At 35.4% G+C, this 20,217-nt stretch overlaps 8 protein-coding genes across 8 annotated transcripts; 3 read left to right on the top strand and 5 right to left on the bottom strand.

Annotated features, from left to right (window-relative positions):
- Positions 1-1,195: 1,195 nt before the first annotated feature.
- Positions 1,196-3,187, top strand: RO3G_08490 (pyruvate kinase; the record flags this gene model as incomplete). Its single annotated transcript, XM_067663080.1, has 8 exons — positions 1,196-1,209; positions 1,336-1,921; positions 1,967-2,058; positions 2,111-2,138; positions 2,195-2,726; positions 2,805-2,829; positions 2,882-2,937; positions 3,132-3,187. 8 exons carry the CDS (start codon positions 1,196-1,198, stop codon positions 3,185-3,187), a joined length of 1,389 nt encoding a protein of 462 aa, XP_067519181.1.
- Positions 3,188-3,227: 40 nt separating this feature from the next.
- RO3G_08489 (uncharacterized protein) lies at positions 3,228-4,374 on the top strand (the record flags this gene model as incomplete). The annotated part of the gene is made up of 8 exons (XM_067663079.1): positions 3,228-3,326; positions 3,395-3,407; positions 3,502-3,560; positions 3,624-3,890; positions 3,937-3,982; positions 4,026-4,105; positions 4,196-4,253; positions 4,358-4,374. 8 exons carry the CDS (start codon positions 3,228-3,230, stop codon positions 4,372-4,374), a joined length of 639 nt encoding a protein of 212 aa, XP_067519180.1.
- A 1,219-nt stretch (positions 4,375-5,593) lies between these two features.
- Positions 5,594-6,970, bottom strand: RO3G_08488 (translation elongation factor EF-1 alpha; the record flags this gene model as incomplete). The annotated part of the gene is made up of 1 exon (XM_067663078.1): positions 5,594-6,970. The coding sequence occupies one exon, from the start codon at positions 6,968-6,970 to the stop codon at positions 5,594-5,596; it is 1,377 nt and encodes a 458-aa protein (XP_067519179.1).
- Positions 6,971-8,285: 1,315 nt separating this feature from the next.
- On the bottom strand, positions 8,286-9,828 carry RO3G_08487 (uncharacterized protein; the record flags this gene model as incomplete). Its single annotated transcript, XM_067663077.1, has 7 exons — positions 8,286-8,387; positions 8,438-8,807; positions 8,871-8,957; positions 9,009-9,082; positions 9,132-9,335; positions 9,409-9,553; positions 9,605-9,828. The coding sequence occupies 7 exons, from the start codon at positions 9,826-9,828 to the stop codon at positions 8,286-8,288; spliced, it is 1,206 nt and encodes a 401-aa protein (XP_067519178.1).
- Positions 9,829-10,242: 414 nt separating this feature from the next.
- Positions 10,243-10,992, bottom strand: RO3G_08486 (uncharacterized protein; the record flags this gene model as incomplete). Its single annotated transcript, XM_067663076.1, has 3 exons — positions 10,243-10,599; positions 10,657-10,871; positions 10,929-10,992. 3 exons carry the CDS (start codon positions 10,990-10,992, stop codon positions 10,243-10,245), a joined length of 636 nt encoding a protein of 211 aa, XP_067519177.1.
- Positions 10,993-11,310: 318 nt separating this feature from the next.
- On the bottom strand, positions 11,311-12,597 carry RO3G_08485 (uncharacterized protein; the record flags this gene model as incomplete). The annotated part of the gene is made up of 5 exons (XM_067663075.1): positions 11,311-11,366; positions 11,478-11,738; positions 11,901-11,949; positions 12,050-12,393; positions 12,447-12,597. 5 exons carry the CDS (start codon positions 12,595-12,597, stop codon positions 11,311-11,313), a joined length of 861 nt encoding a protein of 286 aa, XP_067519176.1.
- A 1,175-nt stretch (positions 12,598-13,772) lies between these two features.
- Positions 13,773-14,751, top strand: RO3G_08484 (uncharacterized protein; the record flags this gene model as incomplete). Its single annotated transcript, XM_067663074.1, has 2 exons — positions 13,773-13,854; positions 13,967-14,751. The coding sequence occupies 2 exons, from the start codon at positions 13,773-13,775 to the stop codon at positions 14,749-14,751; spliced, it is 867 nt and encodes a 288-aa protein (XP_067519175.1).
- Positions 14,752-15,110: 359 nt separating this feature from the next.
- Positions 15,111-16,618, bottom strand: RO3G_08483 (uncharacterized protein; the record flags this gene model as incomplete). Its single annotated transcript, XM_067663073.1, has 2 exons — positions 15,111-15,977; positions 16,043-16,618. The coding sequence occupies 2 exons, from the start codon at positions 16,616-16,618 to the stop codon at positions 15,111-15,113; spliced, it is 1,443 nt and encodes a 480-aa protein (XP_067519174.1).
- Positions 16,619-20,217: the final 3,599 nt, after the last annotated feature.

The following is a 20,217-nucleotide window of genomic DNA, read 5'->3' as shown; positions in this document are numbered from 1 at the left end:
AAGAAAAATAGACAAATTATTACATTAGATTTCATCCCCTTTCCTACCTCCCAACTTTGAACACAAAATGGAGAAAACAACAAGAGTTATTCTTTAACATCCAGTCTATTTTGTTTTTTTTTTTTATTTATTCCTTTTTTTTTATATATAAATTGCGATCCCCGTTTTTTTTTTTTTTTTTCCTTTTTCTTTGTAAATATAAAAATAAGTTGATGAGACCATTGCAAGCAGACTCTACTCTTTGAATTGATTCTAATCAAGATCTTTTTTTTCCTCATCCAACGCACCACCCTATTCTGCTTTATCAAAATGAGAAATGTCTACAGATTTATATCCTCTTGAAGGTCCCCTTTTGGTACTTGTCTCTCTACTTGCTCATTTCATATACTGAAAGTTTGTCAGGATCATCAGACGTACAGGTTGAATCTAATAAGAACATGCCTCTACGTATTTTTCAAAATGAATAAGAAACTAGCACGAATGAAGAGACCCACGAGAAGCAGCCTGCTTGTCAGGACATACAAACGCTGTGTTGTCCATGACTGCATAGAAAAACATCGATCAACAAGAAGGGGAATTTCAAAGGTACCTTTAAATCCCTCTGACTAAATCAATGAAAGAGCTTTGGTTTCAATTTTTTGTTCTTTTAAATAGTTTATATCAGAAACAACAGCTTTCGTTTTCCTGCTTCATATTACCTGTCATTTGCTATTATCACAGAACAAATAAAATGTGTCTACTTTTTTTTTGCGATTAACACGTAAAGAATAAGGCTCTACTTATGTTTATGCAAACCATTCTTTCCATGGGTTTTCAGTATGACTCTGAAAGGCCTTTTTTTTTTTCTGTCTTTTTTAAAAAGGAAATTAATCCCGCATCATTTGAATTCTTTCCCGCTTTAAAAGGCATAAAACAGAAAATTCCTTTATTTTTTTTTTTTATTTTTTCTTTACTTGCAACAAAATGAAGTTAAACAACGTTACTAGTTCTGAACTAGAGTGGATATCACAATTAAATGTAGATATTGAATGCTTACACACCAGAAGAACAAGTATTATTGGCACGATTGGTAATAAAGAAAACAGAGTCTGCTCAGAGTACTAAAGCATAACCAAAGGACCCAAAACCAATAGCGTCGAAATGATTACTCAACTTCGTAACGCAGGATTAAACGTGGTTCGTATGAACTTTTCTCATGGCTCATATGAGGTAATAAAAGGCTTGTTCACGCAGTTTCCTCATCATCTATAGTATCATCAATCTGTCATTGATAACACACGCAAAAGCTTTCAGTGTAACATGATTTATACATTGTACGTTCATTTTTTTTAATAGCAAAGCAATAGTATATCCCGGTAGACCTACTGCAATTGCACTTGACACAAAGGGACCCGAGATCCGTACGGGATTAATGAAAGATAATGTAGACATCCCCATCAAGGCTGGACATGAATTTATCTTGAGTACGGATGATCAATACAAGGAATCCTGTGATGATAAAGTCATGTACATTGATTACAAAAACCTACCCCAAGTGATCAAGGTCGGTAAGCGCGTTTATGTTGATGACGGTATCCTATCACTCAAGGTCACCGAAGTGCTTTCGGACAGTGTCCGTGTCGTGGCTCTCAACAGCGGCACACTGTCATCCAGAAAGGGCGTTAACCTACCCGGAACACCCGTTGATCTTCCAGCGTTATCAGAAAAGGATCGAGAGGATCTCGCGTTTGGTGTAAAGAACAAGGTGGACATGATCTTTGCTTCTTTTATTCGTCGCGGTCAAGACGTGAAGGATATCAGGGAAGTGTTGGGTGAAGAAGGCAAGGCGATAAAGATCATTTCAAAGATTGAAAATCACCAGGGTGTGGCTAATTTTGATGAGATTCTCGAACAGACGGATGGGGTCATGGTTGCTCGTGGTGTAAGTTTGGATGATTTACAGAAACCGTACTTATTTTTCATGTAGGACATGGGTATTGAAATCCCTTTGGAAAGAGTGTTTATTGCTCAAAAAATGATGATTTCAAAATGCAATTTGGCTGGAAAACCTGTCATTTGGTAAGAAAGTCAAAGTGAACACTAGCCGCTCTTTTCCTAATTAGTTTCATAGTGCAACTCAAATGTTGGAATCCATGACAGTAAATAGAACCCTTAAACTCCCTCCCTCAACTTTCCAATTAAACCATCTTTTTAGTATAATCCTCGTCCAACGCGTGCCGAAGTTTCAGATGTTGCTAACGCTGTCTTGGATGGAGCTGACTGTGTGATGCTATCGGGAGAGACAGCCAAGGGCACGTACCCTATCGAATCCGTCTGCATGATGCACCAAACCTGTTTACTTGCTGAATCCGTCCTGTGTTATCCGCGTCTCTTTAACGAAATTCGATCCTTGACTCCTTTACCCACCAGCACCACTGAAACCGTGGCCTGTGCGGCCGTGAATGCTGCTCTTGAACAGGACGCAAAGGCTATTGTTGTCTTGACCACTTCTGGAAAATCGGCTGGTTTGATCTCCAAATATAAACCTAGTGTTCCCATCATTGTCGTCACCCGAAACCCTCAAACAGCACGTCAGGTTCACTTATACCGTGGATGTTTTCCTTTTGTTTATCCAAAGGCCTCATCCAAGGAAGCAACTGCTCTTAGTGCACCTTACAGTACAGACTATCTGAGTCCTTTAAACCTCGCACCATGGCAAGATGATGTCGATGCTAGAATAAAATGGGGTAAGAAGAATAAAGCTGTGGTTTAAAAAATACTAACTCTTTTTTTTTTTTTTTTTTTTTTTTTTTCTATAAAAAAAGGTATAGAACAGGCTATTAAATATGGGTAAGATTCACCTCAAACCACCCGCTTGAATGACTAATCATTTTTGTTTTAGATTGGTAGGTCGACAGGAATCTATTGTAGTAGTTCAAGGTTGGAGAGGTGGATTAGGTAATACGAATACACTGCGTATGATATTGACACCTTAAACTTACATAAAGAGCTATTTTTGCATACAATAATAAATCTCAACTTATTTTTAAAAAAAAAACTTTTGGTCGTACAATGGAGCGAAAAGGACATAAATTAGAAGTTTTACTTTAAACTTCATTCCTCTTCTCTTCCTTTCTCGCTTTTCTTTTTAGTCAATCATCCAAAGTGTATACAAATAGCTTATTTTGCTCACTTGACTGTTATTTAATTCATATAAAAAGTAATCTTTAGATCCGATAACGCAAATCATGACAATAGATGATGACGATCAGAGAGTGTTTCATAATGAAAAGTCTTCCACTTATTGGTTTCCAAAGGATGAAGATGAGCAGCAAAGATTAACCGGGGTAAATGAGATAAATGTTACTTGTACTTTATAACTTATCAAAGAATTAGCAACATTTTGCTATTAAAGAATTATATGAGGGGTACAAGAAAAAAAAATAGTTGAAAATCGTAATACAATACTTTAATACCGTTTTATCAAAAGGAACGTGTTATCTTCTATAAGAAAATCATTAGATTTTAAAAAAGGTGTCTCTGTTCTTGACGTAGGCTGTAGTTCTGGAATATGGATTATGGTACAAGTGGAAAAAAAAGAATAAATCGAATTTATTAATTATGGATTCTTTTTGGTGATACAGGATATGATCACAGATTATCCCAATTGTACCTACCATGGCTGTGACATAGTGGATACTACAAACAAGGTTCTAAAGTTGAACCAGTTCACCTTTAGCTACGCGAATGTAATAACTGGTCTTCCTTATCCTGAAAATACCTTTGATTTTGTTAATTTAAGGTTCTTTATTTTTGCTTTACGTGAAGAAGAATGGCCTCGGGTGATAAAAGAAATTATACGCGTTACTAAACCAGGAGGAATGTTACAGTTGACGGAGAGTGATATCACGGTACGTACCCAGATAGATCATTAGCCAGCCTAATTCGAGTGTACAGTTGGAAGAGGGAATATCTTCAGTATATCATTCGGTCAAAAGAGCAGGTAGGTGAAACTATACAAGATGTTTGGCTGAGATGAAATATAGTTTTCACTGCGTGTAAATCAAGAGGACAAAATCCACAAATTGCCAGAGAATTGGAGAAACTTGTTTTAGAAAACAATAATGTAAAAATAATTCAATCGGATTATAGAAAATGCAATATGAGTAAAAATAGCTTAAAAACATAATTTTGATATACTACATGCTTACAAAAGAATGACAGGTTCGAATACAAATACATCAAAAAAATTTGTGTGGGATTGTATAGAAGCAGTAAAGAGCGGTTGGAATACCTTATCACCTATAATGGGCGAAAATGGAAAGCAAGATATTGAAAAATTTACATTGGAGCTTAGAGACTATCTAACATCAAATAGTTGTTACTTTAGTATAAAATCCATTGCAGTACAAAAGATTTAGGCAGCAATCTCAATGTATTATGTCAAATCATGTCCTGAATACAACAAGATGTTAATAAATGTTTCATTTTGAAAACTTATTAAAAAAAAATACAAGTAAAATTTTGCTTTAATGTCTCAAATAGCGACTTGTGGTGAAACACAATTTTACATGACAACTATGTTTTAATATGAACAATGTCTGAGTTATCCTAAAAATGTCAATTGAAATTATAAATTGAAACAGTTATTAGCATCCGCCTTTTTTTTAAACCAGAATGGTGAATAAAGGAAATTGCATGTCCTTGGGATCAGAACAACTTATGGCCTTGAGAATCTTTTACTAGTAACTTTCCACGATTAGAAATTGTTTTGTAGTACAATTTGAGCTACCCGGTAACAAAAGATGTTTCCTGAATGCAGCTGTGTCTACGCTATTAAGATATTAAAAAAAATCCCCTATAAACAAAAAGCTATTAGAATATTAGTCCATGAAAAAGAAATCGATAGATGTTGGCAGTGTACAAGTAAATGATCATCATAACAACATTATTTATGACTTATTTTTATCTTGCTTATACTGCTCAAGCATCATGTTTTTGTAAAAACCCCTCAACAGCATATCTATAATTTGCACAATATTGAAAGGTTGGTTTTTTACAACTTCAACTTCTTTAGCAAAAGCAAATTAAAACAATCTCCGGCTTTTCCATTACATTACTTTTAAAATAAGTTTTGTGCTATCACTCAGTGCCCTTCATCAAATGATCCTGCTTCGGTTACATCTCTTCTAACTACCATAGCCAGATTAAAAAGGATTAAATCTAACTCGATACATTATTCCTTGTTGAAGTCTACCATTAGTCTGCTTTAGCAAAGAACCGTTGACTATCTTACAGACAAGCGATAGCTACAACTGCATACAACTTGAAGACTTGTCCATCTTTTCCTTCTCTCTATACTTCAAAACATACTCGTTAACAAGGTTTGTATAGTGTAATCTGTTTTTGAAACTAACAGATGTACAACAACCGCATTTCCTTTCTTTCAACCCTAACGAATAAATAATGATAATCCAACATAACCTCATCACCCATCCCAATGTGAAATGCATAACAGAATAAAACAAAAGCGATATTTACATGTTTATAGAATGTTTATTATTAATACAAAAGTATATCTACTTTTCAATGTCGCAATCAAAGGTCAGGCAATTTATTTCTTACCAGCCTTGGCAGCGGCCTTGGTGACCTTACCGGCCTTGTCAACCTTTTCAACGGACTTAATGACACCGACAGCAACGGTTTGACGCATGTCACGAACAGCGAAACGACCAAGAGGAGGGTAGTCAGTGTAAGCTTCAACACACATGGGCTTGGAGGGAATCATCTTGACGATAGCAGAGTCACCAGACTTGACGAACTTGGGAGTAGCTTCCAAGGACTTACCGGAACGTCTGTCGATCTTTTCAATCAATTCAGCGAACTTACAGGCAATGTGAGCAGTGTGACAATCCAAAACGGGAGCGTAACCAGCACCGATTTGACCAGGGTGGTTCAAGATAATGACTTGAGCGGTGAAAGAACCGGCTTCCTTAGCAGGGTCGTTCTTGGAGTCGGAACAGACGTTACCACGACGGATATCCTTGACGGAGACGTTCTTGACGTTGAAACCGACGTTGTCACCGGGAAGACCTTCAGAGAGGGTTTCGTGGTGCATTTCGACGGACTTAACTTCAGTGGTGACAGCAGCAGGAGCGAAGGTGACAACCATACCGGCCTTGATGACACCAGTTTCGACACGACCGACGGGGACAGTACCGATACCACCAATCTTGTAAACATCTTGAAGAGGAAGACGGAGAGGCTTGTCAACAGGACGGGTAGGAGGGTCAATGTTGTCGATGGCATCCAAGAGGGTCTTACCAGACTTGGCACCAGCCTTGGTTTCCTTGTTCCATCCCTTGTACCAGGGCATGTTGGTAGATTCGTCCAACATGTTGTCACCGTGCCAACCAGAGATGGGGACGAAGGGAACAGACTTGGGGTTGTAACCAATCTTCTTGATGAAAGAGGAAACTTCCTTGACGATTTCGTTGAAACGAGCTTCGGACCACTTGGTGGTATCCATCTTGTTGACAGCAACAATCAATTGACGGACACCGAGAGTGAAAGCCAAAAGGGCGTGTTCACGGGTTTGACCATCCTTGGAGATACCAGCTTCAAATTCACCAGTACCACCAGCAATGATAAGAATAGCACAATCGGCTTGAGAAGTACCGGTAATCATGTTCTTGATGAAATCACGGTGACCGGGAGCATCAATAACGGTAATTTGGTACTTGGGGGTTTCGAACTTCCAGAGAGCAATATCAATGGTGATACCACGTTCACGTTCAGCCTTAAGCTTGTCAAGAACCCAAGCGTACTTGAAAGAACCCTTACCGAGTTCAGCAGCTTCCTTTTCGAACTTTTCGATGGTACGCTTGTCAATACCACCACACTTGTAAATCAAGTGACCAGTAGTGGTAGACTTACCGGAATCGACGTGACCGATGACAACAACACTGATGTTAGTCTTATCTTTACCCATGGCTATGATGAATAGAATTAGTACATGTTGGATGGCGTAGTGAGTATCCTTACTTGAGGAAGTTTATAAAGTAACAGAAAAAAGGGAAAACAAACAATAACAAAAAAATTTCTCGTTTTAAAATTTTTTTTCTTGTTCCGCGTGAAAAGCCACCGCGGAAATGGTCACAACGGCATGACTTGATTGGGTTGCACAACAAAAGTTTTACTGTAGGAATTACTCTTTTTTGCTCTTTTACTTTTTTCTTTCTTGTTCATTCTCACACGTTGAAATAGATACCAAAAAGAGCAATGTATGGTAGCCACAATGTTTGCTTGATGTTTACTGTTATTTGAAGTGAAGCAAACTATTTTCGAAATGTTTCTATTTCGTTCGGAGACTCTCTGTTTTGCTTTTTCTTTTTACTCCGCCAAAGTAGTCTTTATCATTGTAACGAATGAGAACTATAGTTTAAAAAACCAATATGGAAAAAATTGGTTTAATATCAAATAACACTAGACTTGGTTATAAACTACTTTGCTGTCATAAACGCCGTTTTTCTCTAGTCAATTCAATTTCGGAATAGTCTGCTATTGGTTACCTCTAAAAAATTTTCAGGAACGAAAGGTAAAAAATTTTTTAGCATCGTTTTGGTCAAAATTTAATTTAATGAATGGCGGTAACAAATACCTTTTGAGCTATTCAAGTGCCTTTCAGTATACATAAATATGATACGTGTTTCCAAGGGTATGTTTGTGATTCAAGTACTTCAGGAGTTTTGATCTGTCTTGATTTCGCTGTTTATTATGGAATTTACACTTTCACACAATTGAACATAAAATAAAGAAAGTTGTCAAATAAAGTGTTGGATCTCAAGTTATACTGCTTACAAAATAATTAAAAATACATGTTTGCTTTTATATTTCACTTCATGTACGTGATGCTTTCACGCCATGTATACTTTTCTTTTGTAGAGACCGAACAAACTCATTTCGAGGTGCGATTTATAAACTTGAATATAAAGCACATTCATCAGGATCCCTTTTCGTTTTCACGTAAAGCTAAACATTGTTTCTTTATCTTGTTCTCTTTGTCTTTTTATAGCAAATAGTTTAACGTCCCTATAGGGAGAATAAATAGAACAATTCACTAAATGAAGCTTCATTCGTGTAAGCCAATATATCTTAATAAATCATGAGTTGTAACTCATGAAAACAGTAGCGTGTAATAAACTATATAATATTTTCTATACATCTGTTTATTTATATTATAAGGTATCATTTTATTTACGCATTGATTCATATATATGTATCTCTCTCTCTCTGTCGTTTTGAATCTAAGCAACCTGTCCTTCAACAACTTGCGCTTGTACGTTATCTACTTGGTCATCTATTTCTTTAGTACTTAATGCTTTATCTGCTTCTCGAACGTCAAAGGCCTATAAACATTGTTATTATATGCATCTTTATGATCACTTTAAGTTAGTACCTGAAACATGGCAACAATAAATTCAGTTAATGGCTTGACACACCATCTGGTTGGACGTGTCACATGCTCAAACCAACCGATGTGTCCACCTTGATCTGTGGTTGCCAAGACAACATTTGGATTACATTTGATTTCATCATAAGGAATACAGCTTGAATGAGCAATGGGATCATCCAAAGCATTTAAACAAAGCAAGGGTATCTTGACAAATTCAATGAATCGGCAAGAACTGGCGTCACGATAATAATTATTCACGGTTGTATAACCAAACATTTTTCTTGTACAAGCGTCATCAAATTCACGAATGGTCCGTGCGGCCATGACTTGCTCTCTATTGACTTTACCCCCTTTTTCTAAAACATCCATATGTCTGACAATAATAATAAATGTTAATCTCCCCCATTTACCATCTATGATGTAATCGTTTTCTTACTTGGAAAACAGATTTCTTAAGTTATTAGCCATTGTTGGAGAATAGATAGTCTTGCCAAAATAAGAATCTTCCAAACGATCCATGGATCTATACGATTCATTTTAGCTACTCATCATTCTTGTTGTTTTTGCCTGTTACCCTCTGAAATCAAATGGATTGGCAACCGATATAGCTGCTTTAAATGGGGTTTTGTCTCCTTCTTCTCCAAGATACTACAAGGTAATCAATATACAAAAGGAAATCTTTCACAAGTGTGTGTACCTTGACTAGGACATTTGAACCAAGCGAGAATCCAATAGCAACCAATGGTGTTTGCACACCAAGTTTCTTTTGAATATGAGTAAGAGCTAAACGAAGATCATCTGTATAAGCGCCATTATACATCTGTGGTGTCTTGATCTCAGAATTAGCACATCCACGACTATTCATCACTACCGCACGATAATTGAAAGGTGGATGAACAAGCTAATGAAAGGAAAAGGCTGAGTATGAAAATCGTTTTTTTTTTTTTTTTTCATTGGTACGCCATAATCATTACCACTTCTAATAAACTTCGAATATAAGATTCATGACTTCCACCGGTTAACCCGTGAAGAACGACTAGTGTAGGTACTTGTTCATCTGTTAAAGGATGTGTCCAATCCAAAGCAATGGAACCACCATCGGACGTCTCGATCAATTCTCTATTAACAACATAAGCCTTTGAACATATTCAATACTTTGCAAGCATAAACCTTTCATAAGTCACTTCTTTAACAGTAGGTGAATAATTGTAATAAGCTGCATAAGCTGTTTGAAGGTGACCATTGAATAGATATGGTGTTGAATGATAGACTGCTTTAGGCCCATAAAGTGAAGGGCATTTCTCCTTTATGTAATCAATTAAAGAAACACTTTGCTTTGCTTTTGTTTGAATATGAACTGTTTCTGGGTTATAAAACAACTTGACTTTACTCATTTTTGTAAAGAAGAAAAGAAAAGGGGAAAATGATTAGGCTTTTTTTTTATATAAAAGGGTCATTACATAATTAAAATTCAATTTAAATATCCGATGTGCTGCCAAAAAAAACACCAATGCCCTAAACGTGTGTGTGTGTACGAGAAACACTGATTGTCTTATGCCTTGTGTATTCCTTATTATCTAATTCACATTTGTAATGTTTTATTCGAATAAATATATTTGATGATATAAACAAATAAATATTGTAAGAGATCACTCGTTTGTACAAAACTATTTCTCAATGATACTATGTTCTTCTTGATCTTTATGAATCCTATACTTGACATGTAACTCTTTTGTATATGATCCGAGTAAATTGATGGTTTTTTGCTTTGTTTCTGATTAGACAACTTTATCATTTTATTTCTGAATTTAACTTTTTCCTCCTGTAATCCGACTCGCCACTTTAGCAGCATTGGCCATCGCCTTGGCCATCGCCTCAGATTGCTCTTGACTCAACTCACTCTTGACAAATTGAACTGACGTTTTCTTGGATTTGGCCTCTGCCAGTTCTTTTTGTTTTTCCAAGATGCCATCAATGTAAAACGAACTGTCAAATCCGTGTGGATCAAAATCTTGTGGATCAAAGTTACTGCCCATCTCGTCCACACCTGTAAACTCGACGAGTCTTGCATAAATACGTGGATTGCGAAAGGCCTTGTTGTGAGCCAGATGATCATTGAGGCGGTGACCTGATGCTTTTAATGATAAAAAGTGAGCAATCCTTTCCTAGTATGAAATAGATGAGTATACAAGTGAGTATGTTTGCGATGAATGTGATTTTACTGCTCTTTCGGGATCACATGGCTGTTGTGGCTCATCGGGAATTCCCCAATTTTCTATTCCTTCTATTGGTTTTGGTGTAAGTGCATTCATCAGTCTATTCTTTTTGGCAAACACTTCTGTTAATTGTGGTGTGAGAGAAGGTAGTTGTGTTGTTTGAACAGATTGTGTTTGAGTAGGCTGTGGTTTTGGATTAAGAATAGATGGTGCGATTGTAGCTGTGATCAAAATATTAGTATTATTATTATTTTTTTATCTTCATTGTAAAGTAAAACCTTGTTCGTCAGAAGAGGAATCGTCTTCATCAGAATAATTGACAAGGCCAGCCAATGAACTCATACAAGTAAAAAAAGAGGGAAAAAAAAAAAAAAAAAAAAAAAAAAAAAAAAAAGCTGAAGTTAAATTATGCTTGCAAAAAATGACGTTCCTTTCTCTTCCCCCCCTCAAGAATTACTTTTTATCATTAAATATATACAAAAAAAGAATAAATAAACAATAAAGATTTTCTTTATATTCTTGTTATTGGTGATGGAAATCTATAGGAGAGAAAAAAAATAAAATAAAAATAAAACAAAAGATGTGTATGTGTATATATGTATGTGTATGTATGTGGTATATTAAAGAAAAAAGAGAAAAAGGGTTATCACTTTTACTAAACTAGATTCTTACTGCTTTTCCGTGGTGAACTTCTTTATTGCTTACCAGAATCATGACTAGGGTTTAATATGTGAGATTCTTTCCCAAATCCCATCATAAAAGAAGAATGATTTCTTTCATCTGATAGACTATAAGTATACAATCATTGCATAGTGATGATTACTTACTTGATTTAAAACTACTCTGACGATTACAGTCAGAAGATGAAAATGAATTGGAAGAAGAAAAAGATGATTTTCGTTCGCCACTAGAATCTTCAGACATGGACTCAATTAAAGGAAGTTTTCTAGTTGACTCTATTGAATAATTCTTGTAATTTGCTTCACTTGAATCAAATTGATGATTGGTATTCGATCGATGATCTGTCGAAAATCTATTGATATTTTGAATCTCCTTTAATTTTGAGACTTGTAATCGAAGACTTTCCGCTAAATTAATACATGAGCAAAATAAAATAACAATGATTTCCCAATTTACCATCTTTTAAATCCTGCTGGTTATTGATTGCATTTTCTCTGTTATTATTTGAGCAAATACAATCTGTGCAGAATTAGTAGGAAGCTTACGTTTTTCTAAATTTAGTTATTTACTCGAGTTTAATTTTGACGTTGAAACAACATCGACAAGATCTTGCATTGCCTATATTAAGGAAAAATTGCATTTTAGAATTCGAAAATAAAAAAAATTCTCGATTCTCAAGAAATCGAGGAAAAGAAAAATTTTTTTTTCTCGTCCTTACCACTTGTTGCTTAGAAACAACCATTCTTAAATGTACAATTTCATTGTACAACAATTCACAGGACTTTGAAACTCCTAATAAGCGAGATTCTATTCTTGACATTGGATCGCCTTCTGTCAATACTTCCTTGTTCATTTCTTCTTGTTTAAATGCTTCTTGTTGCTGTAGTTCTTTTTGTCTTTGTTGTTGTAGTTGCTGAAGTTGAGTCTTGGCACTCTTTCGCTTGATGTTTTGTAAGTCACCTACAGCGCCTCTCTTAAAGTTGGGATGTTTGAATTCCCAAGTTTGATTCTCGTTGGTCAAATTGGAGTGAATTAAATCATTGACTTTATGAAAGCCATACACTATGTACACGCATATTATTATGTGCATATTTACAAGTTACAATTGTATTTACTATTTAATTGTCGAACAAAGCTTTGCCAATTGTTGTGTTTAAAGTATTGAGGCAATACATATTTTGAAAATGAGGTTGGATTCGATACACTAAATAAATCGCCCCGAGATGACCATGAGATTAGTTCAACTGCTTGAGGATCTTCCAACATTCTATTATAAAGTATGAGCTTATTTTTATTGTATTTTTATCTATTTATTACTTGTATAATTTATTCACAAAGGCTGCTTGAGTCTTTGCAGATGAACTATTCACTAGAGTAGTTTTTGGTTCATTTTTGTTATCGTCTAATCTAATTCTATAAACACTTTTTATATAAATAAAATGGATTATAGAATAAAATATATAAATTACCTCTTACAATGTTGATCTTCACTATTATTACTATCATTACTAGTTGAACTAGATCGACTGCTATTATTGGCTTTCGTCATCATGTCCCACAGAAAGAAGAAGAAGAAAAAATCTTCCATTAAAAAAAAACAAGGATTGTTTTATAAAAGGAAAATTATCGATATTTTTTTTTACCTCTTTTTTATTTAAAAAAAGGGGTGTTTTCTCTCTCACACGCTCTTTTCTTTTTTCGACTTTTTTTTTTTCTTTTTTTTTTTTTACTGAATGTTTTTTACACGTTTCAATGTGTGTTTATAAATAAAAAAAAGAAAAGAAGAAAAAGAGAAAAAAAAAGGGAAACTATATTCTGTATTTTTTTTTTGTGCGTGGATCACTTCCCCTTATATGATGTCACCAAACGGAGCCGAGCAGTTGGGTCGTTTAGATGAATTTGGGTTAGATGAGAAAAAGAAAGAGGAATTCAAATTAACCTTTTTTTTTTTTTTCACTACATGTCATATACGTGTAACTTGACTCAAAAATTCTGGACATTGTCATGCAAAAAAGAAAAGTGACCCCCGTTTGAGAAGGTACTAACCTAAATTGATAAAAACGAGAAGAAAAAAAAAATCTGAAGCTTTTATCCGATTTGTATAAAAAAGATTTTTTTTTCTTCTTTACTTCTCTCTTGCTTTGATCGTTTTGTTATATTTCTTACATGTACTGCTTTCAGAATGCTGAATGGCTGATAAATAAAGTTTATGATCCAAATAAATAAACTTGCGTATGAACATTAAAGTCAACATAGACTCTACATTTTCTTTCTATTTGATGCAAATACGATACAAAAAAAAAATAGCTATTTGTGACTTGTCATGGAAGTTACCAGAAAAGTTCGGAACAAATAAATAAATAAAAAAAAAAAGCAAGGAAATAAAGTTAACAAATTAATTCCTTTTTTTTTATATTACTTTTTATTAATAAAGAGGTGTGATGAGTGAAGATTATTATCAAATTCTTGGAGTTTCTAGAGATTCAACAGAAGATGAAATCAAAAAGGCATATCGCAAACAAGGTAAACAATAACAATAACAAAGCGTACTTTTAATTAACGCCAAATAAAGCTTTAAAATGGCATCCAGACAGGAACAATGATCCTTCAGCTAAAGTTCAATTTCAAAAAATAGCTGAAGCATTTGAAACACTCGGTGATCCAGCAAAACGTCAAGAATACGATTCTCCTCCTCCTCCTCAATATTATTCATCGGAATCAGATGATGGCATTAACTTGTTTGATCAAATGTTTAGTTCAAATTTCTTCTTTAGTCATGACGATGACTTCTTTTCAGATCATTTCATTTATCCAAAAAGAGCAAGACGCCCTCCACCTCAACGTAAAAAGACGACAGTTAGACAAGTCCGTGTGACGCTTGAAGATCTTTATACGGGAACGAATAAAAACTTCAAGGTGACGCGTAAAGTGTTTGATAAAAGGACGGGCAAGTTGATCAAGGAAGACAAAAAGATCCATCTCAGAATACTGCCTGGATACAAGCATGGTACCACCGTCGTTTTTCATAACCACGCAGATGAATGGGCACCTGGAAAGGGCGGTGATCTCATCTTTCGAATCGAGGAACTGCCTCACCCAGTCTATCAACGAGACGGCCGTCATTTACATACCGTCGTTGAATTGTCTTTGCTGGAGGCATTAACTGGGTTTAAAAAAGAATTGATGCGATTGGATGGAAAGACACACTGTCTGATTGAACACGGCCCTCACCATGGACTCATAAAGCCAATCAGAGATGGTGATGAACACATCATTGTAGGCGAAGGTATGCCTGATAGAGAACATGGAAAGGGTAACTTGATTGTTCACTTCAAAGTGAATTCATTCAGTGAGACATTAAATGAAGAACAATGTAAACTACTAAAAGAAGCACTTGCAAATGTAAATAACTGTAAATAAACTTTATTTTTATGCTGAATTCATACGTGGCACCACTTGTTGCTGTTGTTCTTCAGTATTTTTTGTATCAATAAACAACTTGGTTTCTTTACGTTTCTTTCTTTCTTTTAATTGTGCTGCAATCACAGGTGATAGTGTATTCAGTGTACCACTTGATAAAGCCATATAGACGAATAATATGATCGTAATGATTAACTGTGTTATTGACACTTTTCTTTCAAATGATAACTGATCGGATAATGAATTAACTTTACTATTCATCTCTTTCATCTCATTCTCCGTTTGTTCTTTCATGTCCGCATACCACTGTTCATACCTTCGCTTCTATATCACTCGTTAGCTTATAAACCAGCATTTATCTATTCACTTGCCATCGTTTCAATCTTTTGGCTTGCGGTTCCATTTAAATGTTCTATAAGCACAATCAATTGTTCTTGATGTTTCCTTTCCATCTCAAGAAATACATCATTCAACACTTTGTTTTGCTCATCCAAGAATCTTTGTGAGAGCGTCATATTGTGTTCTAATACATTAAGCCTTTTCATGATTGTCTTGTAAATTGACTCTTGCGTTGTTTCCTTTGAATGATGTATCTTGTGCTGAGTTATCATGGGTCGATTATCTTCTGTTAAATTACTCGTGGATGTCTCTTGAGTCGATGTATGTGAGACAGTACTTGTTACGGGCGAACCCATACTGGTCATATTCACTTCATGATGGTCATCATTACTATCAATCATCAAAGGTTGCTCAATCAGTTCCTGACTTGACTTGTTGATGGGTAAAGGCATGATTGTATTTCTCTGAACACAAGTACTCTCTCCTGATATGGTCGTAACGGCTGATGTGGTCACAGTCTTTTCTATTTTTTCTATATTTTCTTCAGGCATCTCCATCTGTTCTTCTGTCGGCATCTCTTCTGTATCATTCACCACCGGGGGTATCACAATCGGTACATCTTCCTCCTCAACCTTGATCGGAAAGGACTCGGATGTGTTGACAATGTCATATTGAGGTTGGATGATTTGTTCACGAATCTCTGCTGGCCAAAGATGTTCGGGAGTTGGAATCTCATCATCATTGCTTTCTATATTTGTATATAATTCCATCATGGACATCCCGTGTACTCTCACTAAACTCAATGGACAATAATATTCGTGTCCATAGTGCGTCAAAAATTCAATTTTGATATAATTTGTCCAAGGACTCTCGGGTACTCGAAAAACCTATCAAAATAATTTATCAACTCTTTCCTTTTCTCTTTGGTATGCCTTTTTTTTTTTTTTTTTACTTGCAAGTCTCTTGTGTTTCTTGCTTGCCACTGCCCAAGTAACCACCAGTCATCTGAAGGATATTTGGCTGATCCATACACCTTGAAATCTTTAAAAGTACTCGAAAAGAATTCAAAATTAGCCATGACGATCGTATCCACTCGAATCTGTTCACAAAGGTTGATGATCACAAACTTATTTGCTGAACATCTATTCAACAAGTACTGATCTTTGGATTCAAACAAGATACTTTGAGCTCCTTTGGCTTCTTTGTTAGCCTTTCTTACAGTCGCTGCACAATCCACCGAGGCATAATTGAACCGTTCTTTGAGATATTTGAGGTTATCCTCTTGTTTTTTTGGCTTGTTTCCAATAGGTGAAATGTACTGCTGCTCTTCATAGACATTATTGGGTTTTTGGTGGCTCATGATATTTTCAAACATGGCACCCAAGTCATCACTCAGACCACCGTCAATGCTGTCAATGACTTGCTGACCTACTACCTTTGGTGACCTCGGTCTTTGTCGAGTGTCAATACGTTGCTGCCATTCTTCAAATGAGGAAAATGGTTTAATGGGCGTTGAACTCGTCATCATGTGTGTTTTGCTGGGTGGAAACAGCGTTGGTGAAAAATCCGTCAATGCAGGACATGTGTTGTTTAGTAAGACATTTTTTTCTTTTATGCAATAAGTAATACTAAATACAAATGGGAAAAATAATAAAAATAAATAAATAACCAAAAACATGGCTTCCTTTCCCCTCTCCCAAAATAGTAAAAAAAAAAAAAAAAAAAAAAAAGAAAAAAATGTTAATCCATATTTTTATTAAAAGTGGAGAATACAAAAAAAAAGAGAGAGAGAAAATGTTTTTGTTATTGAACCACTCATCGTTTAACACACATATCGCCTTTACAACGTTGGGCCCATTTCTATTTTTGTATAAGATTGGGGGGGAAACTGAGAGTGGTGATTGCTATTTAAAGTAAGCTTGCTTTTCCTCTTACTTTGTTACACCATCAAACTTTATCAATATCATGTTCTAAATCAGGATGGTACACTGTCTTTGCTCAATGCCCAAGATATATAAATAAGAAAATAGAATGCCTGGTCTATAGGAAGATATGATTGCTGGTAAAAGGTCTCTTTGTTGCCTAATGAAATAAAAATAGGATTCATACAAGTTGAATATGTTTTAAGCAATACTCAGATAAATAACAGAGAGTACGAGCTGTGCTGCCTTTTAGTAATTGCTGATTTAGTCGTTGTTTTAAGTAAACTGATAATAGCAATGCCGAATGCCAAGGCTCTTTTAAAAATCAGACTTATTTGGTTACGACTGTTTTACTAAATGGAGGGTGGTAGCAACGTAATATATCTGGAAAGATCGTAACGAATTTTGCATTACAAGTAAATAACAAGAGAATAATGCATAAAAGTAATTTACTTGTAAACCGTCTATACTATATACTCACTGCAATGCTGTGAATATCAGTGTAAACCCATTTTCGTCTTTATCTAATTACTGCTTCTGTCTCCTTCAATTCTCAGTCTTTTGAAAGCTTTAAATGCAAAGTAGTTTGTCTTTCTCAGAAAAGCTTTGCAAAAAAAAAAAGCTTTCTTTCTTCTCCTTTAGTTTTGCAAAAGGAGACACATTCCTTGCTACTTAATAAATACATCGTCTTGCCTTCATTTTGTTGAAGCCTTTAATTCTGTGCCGAATCCTTTAGATACAAGAAGATGTAAAGAGACAAAAGCGAGTTTCACAGACCATGGTTGAGCTTACACGGTCGAGAGATGTATCCTTCTGGATTAGACAATTGTCATGAAGCAGCCCCTAACATGCTGTTCCTTTGGATGTCTTTCAATAAGCTCGTTTGTCTCTTTAACAAAATCCCTGATGGTCCTTCAATGCTGAATTTTACTCGTAGGATTTCCTTCGTGCTCTATTTTTCTTGCTGTACCTCATTCAATGAGTCTATCACCCTATTTGCCTGTATTGCCAACGATCACGTTAAAGACGTTTGCTTGACCTGGTTTGCAATTTTTGATTGCCAGGGGTTGTCTCTTTATTTTTGAAGACTCTTCAGTTTCTTTTGATCACTGTGGCTCTACTTGGCTGTGTTCTTATCTGTATTGAGGGTCTTGGGCTCAACATGATTGATGTTCAACAGTGAAGGAAGTAGATCATTGGCACTTTTTACAAGTAGTCATCTTGGCTGCTTCTTATTTGATGAAAATGCTAATGGCATATCGAGCACTTGTGGTCTACTGCCGGCACATGACTATCTTACCTTAAGGATAGCTGTGTTCCAAACGCGTATTCTCGATCGCCTCTTCCTTTATATATCAATATCAATTTCATATTGACTGCCTGCTTCAGGATCAAAGGGCATCACCACAACCCAATTATGGAGTCTATTTCATCCAGTCCAGCTAAAGATCGGTGAGTACCGTATCAGTTGCATTGTTTCTGGAATCATGGGGCTATTCTAAGGGGATTGAATCACATACTATCCAACAGCTTACCAACATTTAATGACTGCTTTTCTGATGTCCTTCAGAATGTATTTTTTAGATTGATGTTTCTTTTAAATTACTCATCGTCGCCGATAGGTATTTCTATTGGTATTTTTAAAATTAAAATGTAGTTATTTTGTAACAATACCTGATTCGAATGAGCTATTGTGATACTGATGGCTTTGCTTATTCGTTCAAATATGTTTTCTCAAGGCATCTGTCTCGGTTGAGGACCTCTGGCTGCAGTCCATTGAAATTCAGAGATATGGCCATGTTGAGAAAACAAGGGATTGAGCTTTGTTGAAAGTCGGTATGAGGCATGATTGTTTTCATGTTTGATTTTTTAAGAAGATGTTTGAGCCCTGCTCTGTCGAGTCTGTTTGTCCTGATAACCGTAGGCTTCATCAGAATGAATAAAGTATCAAAAGACGAATGAGAAGAGTACAATTAAAAGTGAACCTGTCATAGATTCCTTCATAATCAGTATTTTGCAAGCATACAGTATTGCAGTAGCAACTATGGTCGCTATGATCTATCTTGATCATCTATCAGCCCTGGTATGGATCAAAGGATGGTGTACTGATACGAGGAGTTGTGAACATACTTGGCTATAAATGCCATGTTGCTTTAATCATCGTGAAGGGAGCACAGAGGCTAGTAGGCATAAAGTAAATAAGATTTGGCGATAGATAGGTTTGTAAATTGGCAGAAAAAAAAAAGAGAGAATAAAGAAAGAGAAAGTGATACTAATCTCTATTTAACTTTTTTTATGTGGAAATTTCAGCCACATTATTTTGCTTTTTTGTAAATAATGTTTCATGCTATAGAGTCTATTTCCTCAGTTTTATTAGGCTATATTATTTCTAAGATATAAGTGGTTGAAGCTTTTTTCTCTTGGCATTATACTTTATAATATGACCATTTGAAGCAAAATCAAGTTTGGTCTTGGTCAACAGATTACATGAAAGTAAGAGATAGATCACTAATTGGCAACCGTTTCAGAAAGTCAACACACTCAGTAGTGAAAGGCTAATATTTTTGAATCATCAAAAGGCCATGCATTAACCAAAGTTTTAAAGTGTTATTTACTTGAAAATTGAAAAGGTGATGCCCTTTGATTTTCTAATTGACATAAATGAACTGGCATAAAATGAACCAAAAGCTTTCTCAAGTCAAGCAAGGAACTTAAAATAACCTTTTGTGTTCATAGGTAACAATGCAGTGGTTTGACAGACATTTAATGACGGCAATAATTGAACGTTAGTGACACTTGTAAAGTGTACACAAAATAGATCAAGTAAGGTCACAGGAAAGGAGAGCTGAAGTGGATATGCCATTATTGTCAATGATAAATGAAGTGCGCTAATTGAATCTGAATCTAAAGAAAATGACATTTAATCAAATGTTCTTATTGCTCTCACAAATAAAACTTATTGTACCTGAATACCATCTTGTGTAAGCATGATATGACTTCTTTCTTATTTATGACTGTATTCTATTTAAGATAAACGAATAAATAACATTGTATAGCTGTATGCTCCAACTAGTAAAATCACTGGCTTTCTTCTTGATGAATAAAAAAGAGCTATAAGAATTATAGAGAAAAGAAAGCGTCATACAAAGCTGGAGTAAAAGTTTCATTGTATTACGATGTTGGAGTATGCTATGCCTCTATGAAT

Source organism: Rhizopus delemar, genomic scaffold (genome assembly GCF_000149305.1).
Source record: "Rhizopus delemar RA 99-880 supercont3.6 genomic scaffold, whole genome shotgun sequence".
In the NCBI taxonomy this organism is placed as follows: Eukaryota; Fungi; Mucoromycota; class Mucoromycetes; order Mucorales; family Rhizopodaceae; genus Rhizopus; species Rhizopus delemar.
Note: the sequence above shows the minus strand (reverse complement) of the source record. Positions and strands in the feature narration are given on the sequence as shown.